General features: G+C 59.9%; 2 pseudogenes and 13 gene segments (V, D, J or C); 8 read left to right on the top strand and 7 right to left on the bottom strand.

Moving 5' to 3' along the window:
- Positions 1–124: 124 nt before the first annotated feature.
- On the top strand, positions 125–502 carry LOC134433655 (Ig heavy chain V region 914-like; the record flags this gene model as incomplete). The annotated part of the segment is given in 1 exon segment: positions 125–502. A coding segment is annotated over 1 exon segment (378 nt), but the record flags the coding sequence as incomplete, so codon positions are not given.
- Positions 503–713: 211 nt separating this feature from the next.
- Positions 714–1,772, bottom strand: LOC134433653 (Ig heavy chain V region M167-like). The segment is given in 2 exon segments: positions 714–1,307; positions 1,698–1,772. Coding segments are annotated over 2 exon segments (669 nt in total).
- Positions 1,773–3,857: 2,085 nt separating this feature from the next.
- LOC134433652 (Ig heavy chain V region 6.96-like) lies at positions 3,858–4,387 on the top strand (the record flags this gene model as incomplete). The annotated part of the segment is given in 2 exon segments: positions 3,858–4,179; positions 4,374–4,387. Coding segments are annotated over 2 exon segments (336 nt in total), but the record flags the coding sequence as incomplete, so codon positions are not given.
- Positions 4,388–4,509: 122 nt separating this feature from the next.
- LOC134433651 (immunoglobulin heavy variable 3-64D-like) lies at positions 4,510–4,931 on the bottom strand (annotated as a pseudogene).
- A 200-nt stretch (positions 4,932–5,131) lies between these two features.
- Positions 5,132–5,711, top strand: LOC134433650 (Ig heavy chain V region 914-like; the record flags this gene model as incomplete). The annotated part of the segment is given in 2 exon segments: positions 5,132–5,485; positions 5,580–5,711. Coding segments are annotated over 2 exon segments (486 nt in total), but the record flags the coding sequence as incomplete, so codon positions are not given.
- An 11-nt stretch (positions 5,712–5,722) lies between these two features.
- Positions 5,723–6,255, bottom strand: LOC134433649 (Ig heavy chain V region 914-like; the record flags this gene model as incomplete). The annotated part of the segment is given in 2 exon segments: positions 5,723–5,838; positions 5,940–6,255. Coding segments are annotated over 2 exon segments (432 nt in total), but the record flags the coding sequence as incomplete, so codon positions are not given.
- Positions 6,256–6,467: 212 nt separating this feature from the next.
- LOC134433648 (immunoglobulin heavy variable 3-64D-like) lies at positions 6,468–6,997 on the top strand (the record flags this gene model as incomplete). The annotated part of the segment is given in 2 exon segments: positions 6,468–6,840; positions 6,984–6,997. Coding segments are annotated over 2 exon segments (387 nt in total), but the record flags the coding sequence as incomplete, so codon positions are not given.
- A 181-nt stretch (positions 6,998–7,178) lies between these two features.
- On the bottom strand, positions 7,179–7,550 carry LOC134433647 (immunoglobulin heavy variable 3-23-like; the record flags this gene model as incomplete). The annotated part of the segment is given in 1 exon segment: positions 7,179–7,550. A coding segment is annotated over 1 exon segment (372 nt), but the record flags the coding sequence as incomplete, so codon positions are not given.
- Positions 7,551–7,760: 210 nt separating this feature from the next.
- On the top strand, positions 7,761–8,267 carry LOC134433646 (Ig heavy chain V region 914-like; the record flags this gene model as incomplete). The annotated part of the segment is given in 1 exon segment: positions 7,761–8,267. A coding segment is annotated over 1 exon segment (507 nt), but the record flags the coding sequence as incomplete, so codon positions are not given.
- Positions 8,268–8,510: 243 nt separating this feature from the next.
- On the bottom strand, positions 8,511–8,945 carry LOC134433645 (Ig heavy chain V region 914-like; the record flags this gene model as incomplete). The annotated part of the segment is given in 1 exon segment: positions 8,511–8,945. A coding segment is annotated over 1 exon segment (435 nt), but the record flags the coding sequence as incomplete, so codon positions are not given.
- Positions 8,946–9,186: 241 nt separating this feature from the next.
- Positions 9,187–9,696, top strand: LOC134433644 (Ig heavy chain V region 6.96-like; the record flags this gene model as incomplete). The annotated part of the segment is given in 1 exon segment: positions 9,187–9,696. A coding segment is annotated over 1 exon segment (510 nt), but the record flags the coding sequence as incomplete, so codon positions are not given.
- Positions 9,697–10,485: 789 nt separating this feature from the next.
- Positions 10,486–10,779, top strand: LOC134433660 (Ig heavy chain V region C3-like; the record flags this gene model as incomplete). The annotated part of the segment is given in 1 exon segment: positions 10,486–10,779. A coding segment is annotated over 1 exon segment (294 nt), but the record flags the coding sequence as incomplete, so codon positions are not given.
- A 28-nt stretch (positions 10,780–10,807) lies between these two features.
- LOC134433642 (Ig heavy chain V region 914-like) lies at positions 10,808–12,318 on the top strand. The segment is given in 3 exon segments: positions 10,808–10,856; positions 11,778–12,101; positions 12,263–12,318. Coding segments are annotated over 3 exon segments (429 nt in total).
- Positions 11,174–11,581, bottom strand: LOC134433630 (Ig heavy chain V region 3-like; the record flags this gene model as incomplete). The annotated part of the segment is given in 1 exon segment: positions 11,174–11,581. A coding segment is annotated over 1 exon segment (408 nt), but the record flags the coding sequence as incomplete, so codon positions are not given.
- Positions 12,319–13,954: 1,636 nt separating the features above from the next.
- On the bottom strand, positions 13,955–14,298 carry LOC134433641 (Ig heavy chain V region 6.96-like; annotated as a pseudogene).
- Positions 14,299–14,359: the final 61 nt, after the last annotated feature.

Raw genomic sequence — 14,359 nt, 5'->3', positions numbered from 1 at the left:
GGGACAGGACTCTCCTGGGAGGAGGATGATGAACTCTAAGGGTCCCAATTTGGGGCCAATATTTGGGATTTTGGGATCAAGGGTTGAGATTTGGCCCCATCCCCATCTCCCCGTTTGTCCCGCAGGGCTCCGGGCAGCCGTGACCCTGCTGGAGTGCGGGGGGGACCTCCAGCCCCCCGGGGGGTCCCTGCGCCTCCTCTGCCGAGGGGCCGGGTTCAATTTTGGCAGTTTCACCATGTACTGGATCCGCCAGAGACCCGGGCAGGCGCTGGAATGGCTCGCAGGGATCAGCAGTGGTTCCAGCACCTACTACGCACCGTCGGTCAAGGGCCGGTTCACGATCTCCAGGGACAACGGGCAGAGCTCGGTGACGCTGACCATGAACAACCTCAAGGACGAGGATTCCGGATCCTATTTCTGTGCCAAAGACAGTGGTGCTTGTGGTGGTGCTTGTGCTGCTGCTTGTATTGACCGTGCCGGTGGTGGCACCACCGCTGTCTGAGCCCCCACTGTCCCCAAACCCAGATCCTTCCCCCGAACCTCAGCCCTTGACCCTTTGTCCCAAACCTCCCCCATTTGCCCCAATGGTCAGCACTGACCCCAATCCCTCCCCTGCTCCTGCCCCAAAACTCAGCCATTGGCCCCAAACCTTCACCCCTGGCCTCCAGTTCAGGCCTGGCTCTCCAAGAGTTCCTGTTTCTGCCTGTGCCAGCTCAGCCAATCAGGGCCCGAGGAGCTGGGGGAGATTTGAGGACAATGCGGAGATTGGGGCAAATTTTGGCGCCAACTTTCTTGCGTTTGGGGCAGAACCCGTCGGGGCTTTTTGGCTCCGTGGTTGGCGTTGCTGGAAATGGGGGAGATCTGGGGGAAAGGGTCAGGAATGGGGTCAAGGGCTGCGATTTGGGGAAGGGTCTGGGGACTGGGGATAGGAACGTCTCAGAAATGGTGGTGTGACCACTGGCACGATAAGTATAAGCAGCAGCATTAGCACCACCACCATAAGCAGATTTGGCACAGAAATAGGTGGCGGAATCCTCGTCCTTGAGGTTGTTCATGGTCAGCGTCACCGAGCTCTGCCCGTTGTCCCTGGAGATCCTGAACCGGCCCTTGACCGACGGCGCGTAGTCGGTGCTTCCACCACCATTACTGATATCTGCAACGTACTCCAGCCCCTGCCCGGGTCTCTGTCGAACCCAGCCCATCCCAACACTCCCAAAATCGAACCCGGACCCTCGGCAGAGGAGGCGCAGGGACCCCCCGGGGGGCTGGAGGTCCCCCCCGCACTCCAGCAGGGTCACGGCCGCCCGGAGCCCTGCGGGACAGAGGGGAGATGGGGATGAGGCCAAAGCTCAACCCTTGACCCAAATCCTGACTCTGGGCCCCAAACCGGGACCCTTGGAGTTCATCATCCTCCTGCCAGGTGCGTCCCACCCCTTTTTCCAGCTGGCCACGCTCATTTTTAAGCTTCTGCTCCAATCAGGTTTCTCATCCCCATCTCCCCTCTGTCCCGCAGGGCTCCGGGCGGCCGTGACCCTGCTGGAGTGCGGGGGGGACCTCCAGCCCCCCGGGGGGTCCCTGCGCCTCCTCTGCCGAGGGGCCGGGTTCGATTTTGGGAAATTTGCGATTGGCTGGATCCGCCAGAGACCCGGGCAGGGGCTGGAATTTGTTGCCAGTATCAGTCGAAAAAGTAACAGCACCTGGTATGGAGATTCGGTCAAGGGCCGGTTCACGATGGCGAGTGACGATGGGCAGAGCTCGGTGACGCTGACCATGAACAACCTCAAGGACGAGGATTCCGGATCCTATTTCTGCGTGAAATGTGGTTTAACTAGTGGAGGTTGGGCTCGTGCTGGAGCTGTTGATGTTTTGTGCCCTGTCCCCATGTCCTCACCTGTCCCTGTTCCCCAGATCCTCCCTCCAATCCCCAAGCCCTGATCCCATTCCTGTCCCCTGTCCCACCTCTGAACTGGTTCTGACCCAAATCTCAGCTCCTGGCCCCAAATCAGGGCCGGTTTCACCCTGAGCTCACCCTCGACCCCCAAATCCCACATTTCTGTTTGACTGGACCCGTTCTGGCCCAAAATTTCAGTGGTGGAACTGAGTCACAGCCACAGACCCAAATCTGGCCCATTTTCCCCAAATCTCGACCATTTGAACCCAGGTTTTGGGACCTTGGTTGAGACTCGGAGCGCAGAGCTGAGGATTGAGGCCAAGAGCTGAGAACTGGGGCAGAAGCAGCTCAGAGCTGGGACAGGAATGGGGTCAGGGGCTGGGGACTGGGGAAGGGTCTGGGGAACGGGGACATGGGGGGGACAAAGTGATGGGGACGGGGTGAATACCATCCACACCAGCACCAGTACCCCAATTATTATAGGCAGATTTCCCACAGAAATAGGATCCGGAATCCTCGTCCTTGAGGTTGTTCATGGTCAGCGTCACCGAGCTCTGCCCGTTGTCCCTGGAGATCCTGAACCGGCCCTGCACCGATGGCGCATGGGCTGTGCTGGATCCATCGTTCTTGATCCCTCCAATGTATTCCAGCCCCTGCCCGGGTCTCTGTCGGACCCAGTAGAGGGTGGAACCCCCAAAACTGAACCCGGCCCCTCGGCAGAGGAGGCGCAGGGACCCCCCGGGGGGCTGGAGGTCCCCCCCGCACTCCAGCAGGGTCACGGCCGCCCGGAGCCCTGCGGGACAAAGGGGAGATGGGGATGGGGGAACGAACCCACCCAAATGTTGATTCCTGCATGCAGAGCCTGATGTTGGCCACAAATTGGGACCCTTGGACCTCCCCATCCTCCTCCTGCAACTCCTGCTGGCCCTCCCAGGTGGATCCCACACCCTTCTTCTGGCATGGCGGTGCTCACTTTGGGTCCATAACCAATCCAGCTGCTCATCCCCATCTCCCCTCTGTCCCGCAGGGCTCCGGGCGGCCGTGACCCTGCTGGAGTGCGGGGGGGACCTCCAGCCCCCCGGGGGGTCCCTGCGCCTCCTCTGCCGAGGGGCCGGGTTCAATTTTGGACGAACCAGTTTTATTTGGGTTCGCCAGCGGCCTGGGCAGGGCCTGGAATACATTGCCGGGATTGACCATGATGGAGAAACCAGATACCCGTCATCGTTCCGCGGCCGAGTCAGCATCTCCAGGGACAACGGGCAGAGCTCGGTGACGCTGACCATGAACAACCTCAAGGACGAGGATTCCGGATCCTATTTCTGTGCCAAAGCTGCTGCTGATGGTTACGGTGCCGCTCCTCATGCTGGTCAGATATGGGGTGACCTTCACCGTCACTATAACCAGCACCGTAATTATAGTAACCAGGAGCAGATCTGGCGCAGAAATAGGATCCGGAATCCTCGTCCTTGAGGTTGGTCATGGTCAGGGACATGGAGCTCTGCCCGTTGTCCCTGGAGATCCTGAACCGGCCCTGCACTGACGGTGAGTAGAAGGCGTAACCCCGACTGCTGTAGTAGATGCTGGCGATGAATTCCAGCCCCTGCCTGGGTCTCTGCCGGATCCAGAACAGGTCAAAGTTGTCAAAATCGAACCCAGACCCCAGGCAGAGGAGGATCAGGGACCCCCCGGGGGGCTGGAGGTCCCCCCCGCACTCCAGCAGGGTCACGGCCGCCCGGAGCCCTGCGGGACAGAGGGGAGATGGGGATGGGAAACCTGATTGGTCAAGTGACTCAAAGTGGATTTGGCCACTTGAAAAATGGAATGGGACCCACCTGGGAGGGTCAGCAGGCCCAGGAGGAGGAGGATGATGAACTCCGAGGGTCACAGTTTGGGGCCCAGAGTCAGGATTTGGGTCAAGGGTTGAGCTTTGGCCTCATCCCCATCTCCCCTTTGTCCCGCAGGGCTCCGGGCGGCCGTGACCCTGCTGGAGTGCGGGGGGGACCTCCAGCCCCCCGGGGGGTCCCTGACGTTGCTGTGCCGAGGGGCCGGGTTCGATTTCGGACAATTTGGGATGTACTGGTTTCGACAGAGACCCGGGCAGGGGCTGGAATACATCTCCAGTATCAGCAGCAGTGGTTCCAGCACCCACTACGCGCCGTCGGTCAAGGGCCGGGTCACGATCTCCAGGGACAACGGGCAGAGCTCGGTGACGCTGACCATGAACAACCTCAAGGACGAGGATTCCGGATCCTATTTCTGTGCCAAACGTGACAATGGTTATGCTGGTGGTAATGCTGCTGCTCTTTTTGCCATCACTCCTGGTGGTGACCATGAGGGTCGTAAAATTTCTCCAGTCCCAGCGATGCTTCCCCCAAGTTTCAGCCCTTCTAAAGCCTCGACCATTTTCCCCCAAACTCTGCCATTGTTGCCCCGACTCTGTACTTTCCTCCAGTTTTGCCCATTTCACCCAAATCTCCCCCAGCTCCCAGGCCCTGATTGGAGGAGGCCTGAACTGGAGCCCAGGGGTGAAGGTTTGGGGGCAATGGTTGAGTTTTGGGGCAGGAGCAGGGGAGGGTTTGGGGTCAGTGCTGACCATTGGGGCAAATGGGGACAAAGAATCAAGGGCTGAGGATCGAGGGGAGGGTCTGGGTTTGGGGACAGTGGGGGCTCAGACAGGGGTGGTGCCACCACCGGCACGGTCAATATAAGCAGCAGGATTACCACCACCAGCACCACTCTCTTTGGCACAGAAATAGGATCCGGAATCCTCGTCCTTGAGGTTGTTCATGGTCAGCGTCACCGAGCTCTGCCCGTTGTCCCTGGAGATCGTGAACCGGCCCTGCACCGACGGCGCGTAGTAGGTGCTGCCACCAGTGTAGTAGATCCCTGCGACGTATTCCAGCCCCTGCCCAGGTCTCTGGCGCACCCAGTGCATTCCATAATTCCCAAAATCGAACCCAGACCCTCGGCAGAGGAGGCGCAGGGACCCCCCGGGGGGCTGGAGGTCCCCCCCGCACTCCAGCAGGGTCACGGCCGCCCGGAGCCCTGCGGGACAAAGGGGAGATGGGGATGAGGAACCCTGATTGGTCCAGAGCCTCAAAGGAAGCGTGGCCAGCTGGAAAAAGGGATGGGAGGAGGATGATGAACTGCAAGGGTCAGAATTTGGAGCCCAGAGTCAGGATTTGGGTCAAGGGTTGAGCTTTGGCCTCATCCCCATCTCCCCTTTGTCCCGCAGGGCTCCGGGCGGCCGTGACCCTGCTGGAGTGCGGGGGGGACCTCCAGCCCCCCGGGGGGTCCCTGCGCCTCCTCTGCCGAGGGGCCGGGTTCAGTTTTGGCAGTTTTGGGATGGGCTGGATGCGACAGAGACCCGGGCAGGGGCTGGAGTTCGTAGCACAGATCAACACTGGTGGCACCACCCACTATGGAGATTCGGTCAAGGGCCGGTTCACGATCTCCAGGGACAACGGGCAGAGCTCGGTGACGCTGACCATGAACAACCTCAAGGACGAGGATTCCGGATCCTATTTCTGTGCCAAGGATTCCTATGCTGGCTGGAATGCCGCCCATGCCATTGGTCTCACTCCCGGTGGTTGGGTTGGTGTTTGGGGTCCTGGCCCCGTCCCTGTCCCCAGCTGTCCCCAGACCCTCCCCCAAACCCCCCTGTCCCACCCCTGACCCTTTGCCCCAGCCCCGCCCCGTTTGCCCCAACGCTGCCCATTGGCCCCAAACCCTGCCCTGGGTCTGGCCCCAAACTCAACTCTCGGCCCCAAATCTCACCCTCGACCCCCAAAAGTGCCCCAAGGGCCGAGATTTGGGGTGAAATTGGACAAATTATGGCACCAATTCAGTTGGGTTTGGGGCAGAACCAGTCGGGGTTTGGGGCCTTTGGTCGCCATGGGTGGAAATGGGGGGGATTTTGGACAAACGGTCAAGAATGGGGTCAAGGGCTGAGATTTGGGAAAAGAGTCTGGGGCTTTGGGGACAGGAGGGGACACTGAGATGGGGATGGATCCACCACGGCCCTCTTCAATATATTCAGCACCATTACCAGCAGCAGCATCAGCATCCTTGGCACAGAAATAGGATCCGGAATCCTCGTCCTTGAGGTTGTTCATGGTCAGCGTCACCGAGCTCTGCCCGTTGTCCCTGGAGATCGTGACCCGGCCCCTGAACGCAGACGGGTATCTGGTGTATCCATTGCTGTCAATGCCCGCGACCCATTCCAGGACCTGCCCGGGTCTCTGGCGCACCCAGTGCATTCCATAATTCCCAAAACTGAACCCGGACCCTCGGCAGAGGAGGCGCAGGGACCCCCCGGGGGGCTGGAGGTCCCCCCCGCACTCCAGCAGGGTCACGGCCGCCCGGAGCCCTGCGGGACAAAGGGGAGATGGGGATGAGGCCAAAGCTCAAGCACTGACCCCAATATCCCAATTATTGTCCCTTAATTCTGACCCTTGGAATTCATCATCCTCCTCCCTGGTGGCTCCCGTCCCTTTTACAAACTGGTCACCCCTGCTTTGTGTCCCTGGACCAATCAGGCTCCTCATCCCCATCTCCCCTCTGTCCCGCAGGGCTCCGGGCGGCCGTGACCCTGCTGGAGTGCGGGGGGGACCTCCAGCCCCCCGGGGGGTCCCTGCGCCTCCTCTGCCGAGGGTCCGGGTTCGATTTCGGACAATTTGGGATGTACTGGTTTCGCCAGAGACCCGGGCAGGGGCTGGAATACATCGCCAGTATCAACAGCAATGGTGGCAGCACCGTCTACGCGCCGTCGGTCAAGGGCCGGTTCACGATCTCCAGGGACAACGGGCAGAGCTCGGTGACGCTGACCATGAACAACCTCAGGGACGAGGATTCCGGATCCTATTTCTGTGCCAAACGGGACAATGGTTATGCTGGTGGTAATGCTGCTGCTCTTTTTGCCATCACTCCTGGTGGTGACCATGAGGGTGGTGAAATTTCTCCAGTCCCAGCGATGCTTCCCTCAGGTGTCAGCCCTTCTAAAGCCTCGACCATTTGCCCCCAAACTCTGCCATTGTTGCCCCAACTCTCGACTTTCCCCCAGTTTTGCCCATTTCACCCAAATCTCCCCCAGCTCCCGGGCCCTGATTGGAGCAGGCCTGAACTGGAGGCCAGGGGTGAAGGTTTGGGGCCAATGGTTGAGTTTTGGGGCAGGAGCAGGGGAGGGTTTGGGGTCAGTGCTGACCATTGGGGCAAATGGGGGAGATTTGGGACAAAGGGTCAAGGGCTGAGGTTTGGGGCAGGGTCTGGGTTTGGGGACGGTGGGGGCTCAGACAGGGGTGGTGCCACCACCGGCACCGTCAATACAAGCAGCACCAGCACCACCACAAGCACCAGCAGCTTTGGCACAGAAATAGGATCCGGAATCCTCGTCCTTGAGGTTGTTCATGGTCAGCGTCACCGAGCTCTGCCCGTTGTCCCTGGAGATCGTGAACCGGCCCTTGACCGATGGCGCGTACCAGGTGCTGCCACCACTGCTGCTGATATCTGCAACGTACTCCAGCCCCTGCCCGGGTCTCTGTCGATACCAGCCCATCACAACACTCCCAAAACTGAACCCGGCCCCTCGGCAGAGGAGGCGCAGGGACCCCCCGGGGGGCTGGAGGTCCCCCCCGCACTCCAGCAGGGTCACGGCCGCCCGGAGCCCTGCGGGACAGAGGGGAGATGGGGATGAGGCCAAAGTTCAACCCTTGACCCAAATCCTGACCCTTGGCCCCAACCTGGGAGCCTTGGAGTTCATCATCCTCCTTCCTGGTGAGTCCTGCCTCTTTTTCCACATGGCCAAAGCCACTTTGTGGTCCTGAACCAATCAGGTTTCTCATCCCCATCTCCCCTCTGTCCCGCAGGGCTCCGGGCGGCCGTGACCCTGCTGGAGTGCGGGGGGGACCTCCAGCCCCCCGGGGGGTCCCTGCGCCTCCTCTGCCGAGGGGCCGGGTTCAGTTTTGGGAGTTTTGCCATGCAATGGGTCCGCCAGAGACCCGGGCAGCGGCTGGAGTGGCTCGCGGGGATCAGCAGCCCTGGTTCTTACACCGAGTACGCGCCGTCGGTCAAGGGCCGGTTCACGATCTCCAGGGACAACGGGCAGAGCTCGGTGACGCTGACCATGAACAACCTCAAGGACGAGGATTCCGGATCCTATTTCTGTGGCAAGGGTTCTCAAACTGGTTGGGCTGAAAGTGCCGCTTTTAGTGACGATGCCCAAGCTGTCCCCATCCCCATCCCCGTGTCCCCCTCTGTCCCCATTCCCCAGACCCTTCCCCCAGACCCCCAGCCCACACCCAGCCCTTGGCCATTGATCCCAACCTTGCTCTGCCTCGGCCCCAATTCTCACCCGCTGACCCCAAACCACAACTCCTGACCCCAAATCTCCGCTTTGTGCCCCAAAACTTTGCTGTGGAGATCGGGGTTTGAGGCCCAGGGTCCCAAATTGGGGACAAAGGTTCAGGATTCAGCAGCTCTGGCTGGGAGCCCAGAGTGGGGAATTGGGGCAGAATCGGGCGAGTTTTGGGGCCAAAGCAGTTGGGTTTGGGGCAGAACCAGTTTGGGGGTTTTGCCTCTGTGATGGGTGGAGGTGGAAATGGGGGAGATCTGGGACAAAGGGTCAAGAATGGGGCCAAGGGCTGAGATTTGGGTGAAGGGTCTGGGGATTGGGGACAGGAGGGGACACTGAGGTGGGGAGGCATCCAACATGGGCGTCCTGAGCAGAAGCACCAGGACTCCAATTATCAGCATAAGCACGTTTGGCACAGAAATAGGATCCGGAATCCTCGTCCTTGAGGCTGTTCATGGTCAGCGTCACCGAGCTCTGCCCGTTGTCCCTGGAGATCGTGAACCGGCCCTTGACCGAATCTGCGTAGTAGGCGCTGCCACTGCTGGTGATACTGGCGATGTATTCCAGTGTCTGCCCGGGTCTCTGCCGATACCAGCCCATCCCAACACTCCCGAAACTGAACCCGGACCCTCGGCAGAGGAGGCGCAGGGACCCCCCGGGGGGCTGGAGGTCCCCCCCGCACTCCAGCAGGGTCACGGCCGCCCGGAGCCCTGCGGGACAGAGGGGAGATGGGGATGAGGGGATGGATTGGCTGTGCGGTCAAAGTGGGCGCTTCTATTCCATAAAAAGGGTGTGGGATCCACCTGGGATGACTGGCAGGAGTTGCAGGAGGATGGTGAGGTCCAAGGGTCCCAATTTGTGGCCAACATCAGGGTCTGCATGCAGGAATCAACATTGGGGTGGATTTGTTCCCCCATCCCCATCTCCCCTTTGTCCCGCAGGGCTCCGGGCGGCCGTGACCCTGCTGGAGTGCGGGGGGGACCTCCAGCCCCCCGGGGGGTCCCTGACGTTGCTGTGCCGCGCCTCTGGGTTCGATTTCGGGAGTTTTGGAATGTTCTGGATCCGGCAGAAATCTGGGAAGACGCTGGAATACATCGCCAGTATCAGCAGCAGTGGTGGTTACACCCACTACGCGCCATCAGTCAAGGGCCGGTTCAGGATCTCCAGGGACAACGGGCAGAGCTCGGTGACGCTGACCATGAACAGCCTCAAGGACGAGGATTCCGCCGTTTATTTCTGCGCCAAACGTAACAATAATGGTTATGGTTCTGATGGTCCTGCTCGAATTGACGACAATTCCTGCAGTGGCCCCAGCCCCATTGCAGTCCCAAGTGTCCACAATGCCCAGGGATCCTTCCCCGACTCCCAGCTCTGTTCCTCAAATCTTCACCAGTTCCTTCCAAACTCCACCCCTGCTGTCCCAACTCTAGAATTTCCCAAAATTTTGCCCATTTGACCCAAATCTCCCCCAGCTCCCGGGCCCTGATTGGAGGAGGCCTGAACTGGAGCCCAGGGGTGAAGGTTTGGGGCCAATGGTTGAGTTTTGGGGCAGGAGCAGGGGAGGGTTTGGGGTCAGTGCTGACCATTGGGGCAAATGGGGGAGATTTGGGACAAAGGGTCAAGGGCTGAGGTTTGCAGGAAGGGTCTGGGTTTGGGGACAGGATGGGCTCTGATGGGGTTGTGCCACCACTGCCTTGGTCAATAGAAGCAGCAGCACCAGCGCTACCAGTGCTGTAAGATTTGGCACAGAAATAAACGGCGGAATCCTCGTCCTTGAGGTTGTTCATGGTCAGCGTCACCGAGCTCTGCCCGTTGTCCCTGGAGATCGTGAACCGGCCCTGCACTGATGGCGCGTAGTAAGCGCTGCCACTGCTGCTGATAGTTGCGACTGCTTCCAGCCCCTGCCCGGGTCTCTGGCGATGCCAACCCATCCCAAAACTGCCGAAACTGAACCCGGACCCTCGGCAGAGGAGGCGCAGGGACCCCCCGGGGGGCTGGAGGTCCCCCCCGCACTCCAGCAGGGTCACGGCCGCCCGGAGCCCTGCGGGACAAAGGGGAGATGGGGGTGAGGAACCTGATTGGCTGAATGTCTCATAGCGCATGTGGTCTGCTGGAAAAAAGGATGGGACTCACTGGCAAGAGGGTGATGAACTCCGAGGGTCCCAGTTTGGGGCCAAGGGTCAGGATTTGGATCCCGGGTTGAGCTTTGGCCCCATCCCCATCTCCCCTTTGTCCCGCAGGGCTCCGGGCGGCCGTGACCCTGCTGGAGTGCGGGGGGGACCTCCAGCCCCCCGGGGGGTCCCTGCGCCTCCTCTGCCGAGGGGCCGGGTTCAGTTTTGGCAGTTTTGGCATGCAGTGGGCCCGCCAGAGACCTGGGCAGGGGCTGGAGTGGCTCGCAGGGATCACCAATACTGGTAGCAACCCCAGATATGCCCCGTCGGTGCAGGGCCGGTTCAGGATCTCCAGGGACAACGGGCAGAGCTCGGTGACGCTGACCATGAACAACCTCAAGGACGAGGATTCTGCCACCTATTTCTGCGCAAAATGTGATTTCAATAATTGTAATTATGAAGGTTATCGTATTGATGTTAGTTTCAGCCCTGCCTTTGTTGTCGGGTCCCCAAATGTCTCCAGCCCTCAGACCCTTCCCCCAAACCTCACCCATTGACCTGGCCTTGACCCTTTATCCCCATTTTCCCCCATGGTCAGCACTGACCCCAACCCTAACTGGTTCTGCCCCAGAACTCAAGCATTGGCCCCAAACCTTCACCCGTGACTTCCAATTGGCCTCCTCCAATGAGGACCCCGGGAGCTGAATGGGATTTGGGTGAAATGGGCAAAACTGGGGGCAAGTTGTGAGTTGGGACAGCAGGGGCGGAGTTTGGGGTAAAATTGCCGAGATTGATGAAAAGGGCTGGAATTTGGAGGGGAGATCAGAGGAGTCTGGGATATTTGGGAACAAAGTGGAGGGATTTGGGACCAAGACCTGAACCAGCAATAAATGCAGCACCAACAGTGCCATGACTATTGGCACAACCACCATCAATGCATTTGGCACAGAAATAGGATCCGGAATCCTCGTCCTTGAGGTTGTTCATGGTCAGCGTCACCGAGCTCTGCCCGTTGTCCCTGGAGATCGTGAACCGGCCCCTGACTGATGGAGCGTAGGCGATGCTGCCGCCGTTGTCCTTGATCCCTGCCACGAATTCCAGCCCCTGCCCGGGTCTCTGGCGCACCCAGAACATGGTGAAACTGCCGAAACTGAACCCGGCCCCTCGGCAGAGGAGGCGCAGGGACCCCCCGGGGGGCTGGAGGTCCCCCCCGCACTCCAGCAGGGTCACGGCCGCTCCCCCATCCCCAAACCTTCACTGGTTTTGCCCCCAATTCCCTTTATTTCTCCCCAAATCTCCCACAGGGGTTTCCTGTATGGCAAAGTGCCTTCAACCCAGCAAACAGCCCCAATCCACCCATTGATTACTTGGACACCTCTGCCTGAGTTTTGCATCTCCTCATCCCCATCTCCCCTTTGTCCCGCAGGGCTCCGGGCGGCCGTGACCCTGCTGGAGTGCGGGGGGGACCTCCAGCCCCCCGGGGGGTCCCTGCGCCTCCTCTGCCGAGGGTCCGGGTTCAGTTTCGGCAATTTTGACATGTTCTGGATCCGCCAGAAACCCAGGCAGGGGCTGGAATGGGTCGCAGGGATCAGGAGCAATGGTGACAGCACCGGCTACGCTGCCTCAGTGCAGGGCCGGTTCACGATCTCCAGGGACAACGGGCAGAGCTCGATGACGCTGACCATGAACAACCTCAAGGACGAGGATTCCGGATCCTATTTCTGCGCCAAATGTGTTAATGACGGTTGTGGTACAAGTGCTGTTGGTTTTGTTGTTGCTCCGCCTCAACATCCCAAGACACTTCGAGTGGGTCATCAAATGTTCCTGAATTCTCTGATCCTTTCCCGAAATCCCAACCATTGTCCTCAAATCTTGGCCATTTTTGCCCAAACTCTGCCTTCGTTGTTCCAGCTTTCTACTTTCTCCACAATTTTGGGGTCAAATCTCTCCAGCTCCCTGGCCCCTGATTGGCCAAGCTGACCACGAACCTCAAGGACGAGGATTACAGATCGTATTTCTGTGCCAAATGTGGCACAGTCAAAGAGGTTCTGCTGATTGGGCTCGTGCTGCTGGTGGTTCTGGCGACCACCCTTGGTTTGGCCCCGTCCGCTTCCCTCCTGGTCCCCAGATGTCCCCATTCCCCAGACCCTCCCCCAGTCCCAGCCCTCGTCCCCGCTCTCGGTGACTGAATTCGTGTCCCCAGCCCCGGGCCCAGCGCTGACCTTTGGGGCAGAGTTTGGGGGAAGATCAACGGCCGAGGGTTGGGGTTTGGGGCCGGAGAGGGGAACGGGAAATGGGGAAATGGTCACGGGCGGGGTCAGGGGCTGGGGGCTGGGGAAGGGGCTGGGGAACGGGGACAGAGAGGACTTGGAGATGGGAATGGGGATGTGGACAGCATGAGAACTGTCAACATAACCTGCAGCATTAGCACCACCAGTATTAACAGATTTCACACAGAAATAGGTGGCGGAATCCTCGTCCTTGAGGCTGTTCATGGTCAGTGTCACCGAGCTCTGCTCGTTGTCCCTGGAGATCGTGAACCGGCCCTTGACCGACGGCGCGTACCAGGTGCTGCCACCATTGTTGATAATTGCGACGTACTCCAGAGCATTCCTTGGTGTCTGTCGATACCAGCCCATCCCAAAATCCCCGAAACTGAACCCGGCCCCTCGGCAGAGGAGGCGCAGGGACCCCCCGGGGGGCTGGAGGTCCCCCCCGCACTCCAGCAGGGTCACGGCCGCCCGGAGCCCTGCGGGACAAAGGGGAGATGGGGATGAGGGGATGCAAAAGTCAGGCAAAGCTGCCTAATTAATTAATGGGTGGTTTGGAGCTAATTGCAGGGTTGAAGGCACTTTACCATACAAGAAACCTCTGTTCGATATTTGGCGACCGACAAAGTGAATTTGGGGCAAAACCCGTGAAGGGTAGTGGGAGGGAGAGCGGCCGTGACCCTGCTGGAGTGCGGGGGGGACCTCCAGCCCCCCGGGGGGTCCCTGCGCCTCCTCTGCCGAGGGTCCGGGTTCGATTTTGGGAATTTTGGGATGATGTGGATGAGGCAGAGGCCTGGGCAAGGCCTGGAATGGGTGGCAGGGATCAGCACCAGTGGCAGCACCATGTACAGCCCATCGGTGCAGGGCCGGTTCAGGATCTCCAGGGACAACGGGCAGAGCTCGGTGACGCTGACCATGAACAACCTCAGGAACGAGGATTCCACCACCTATTTCTGCACCAGATGTGCTGATGGCAGTTGGGGTAACAGTGCTGGCCATGGTGACAATGACAACAGAGCGGCCCCACCCCCTTGTTGAAGTCCCCACCCGTCCCCAGCCCCTGACCAGTGATCCCAAACTTGCTCTGCCTTGACCCCAGTTCTCATCCACTGATCCCCAACCATACCTCCAGACTTCGAATCTCCTCTGTGTACCCCAAAACTTTATACTGAATGCGGATATTTCAGGCCAAGGTTTAAGATTTGGGTGAACTTTGTAGCCAAAACCGGTGCGAGAATTTTGGGCAGAGCCGCTCCAGGGTGGGGAAACGGGGTCAGGGATTGAGGTTTGGGGATAGGGTGGGGACACAGAGATGGGGTCAGGGTCAATATCATCAACCCCAAAACCAGTAAGAGTACCCGAATTCCCAGAAGCATGTTTGGCACAGAAATAGGATCCGGAATCCTCGTCCTTGAGGCTGTTCATGGTCAGCGTCACCGAGCTCTGCCCGTTGTCCCTGGAGATCCTGAACCGGCCCTTGACCGACGGCGCGTAGAAGGTGCTGGATCCACCCTTGTTGATCGCTCCAACGAACTCCAGCCCCTGCCCGGGTCTCTGGCGCACCCAGCTCATGTCGAAATTCCCGAAACTGAACCCGGCCGCTCGGCACAGCAACGTCAGGGACCCCCCGGGGGGCTGGAGGTCCCCCCCGCACTCCAGCAGGGTCACGGCCGCCCGGAGCCCTGCGGGACAGAGGGGAGATGGGGATGAGGGAACGAATCCACCCCAATGTTAATTC

This window comes from Melospiza melodia, unplaced genomic scaffold, assembly GCF_035770615.1.
Source record: "Melospiza melodia melodia isolate bMelMel2 unplaced genomic scaffold, bMelMel2.pri scaffold_228, whole genome shotgun sequence".
Classification (NCBI taxonomy): Eukaryota; Metazoa; Chordata; class Aves; order Passeriformes; family Passerellidae; genus Melospiza; species Melospiza melodia.
Note: the sequence above shows the minus strand (reverse complement) of the source record. Positions and strands in the feature narration are given on the sequence as shown.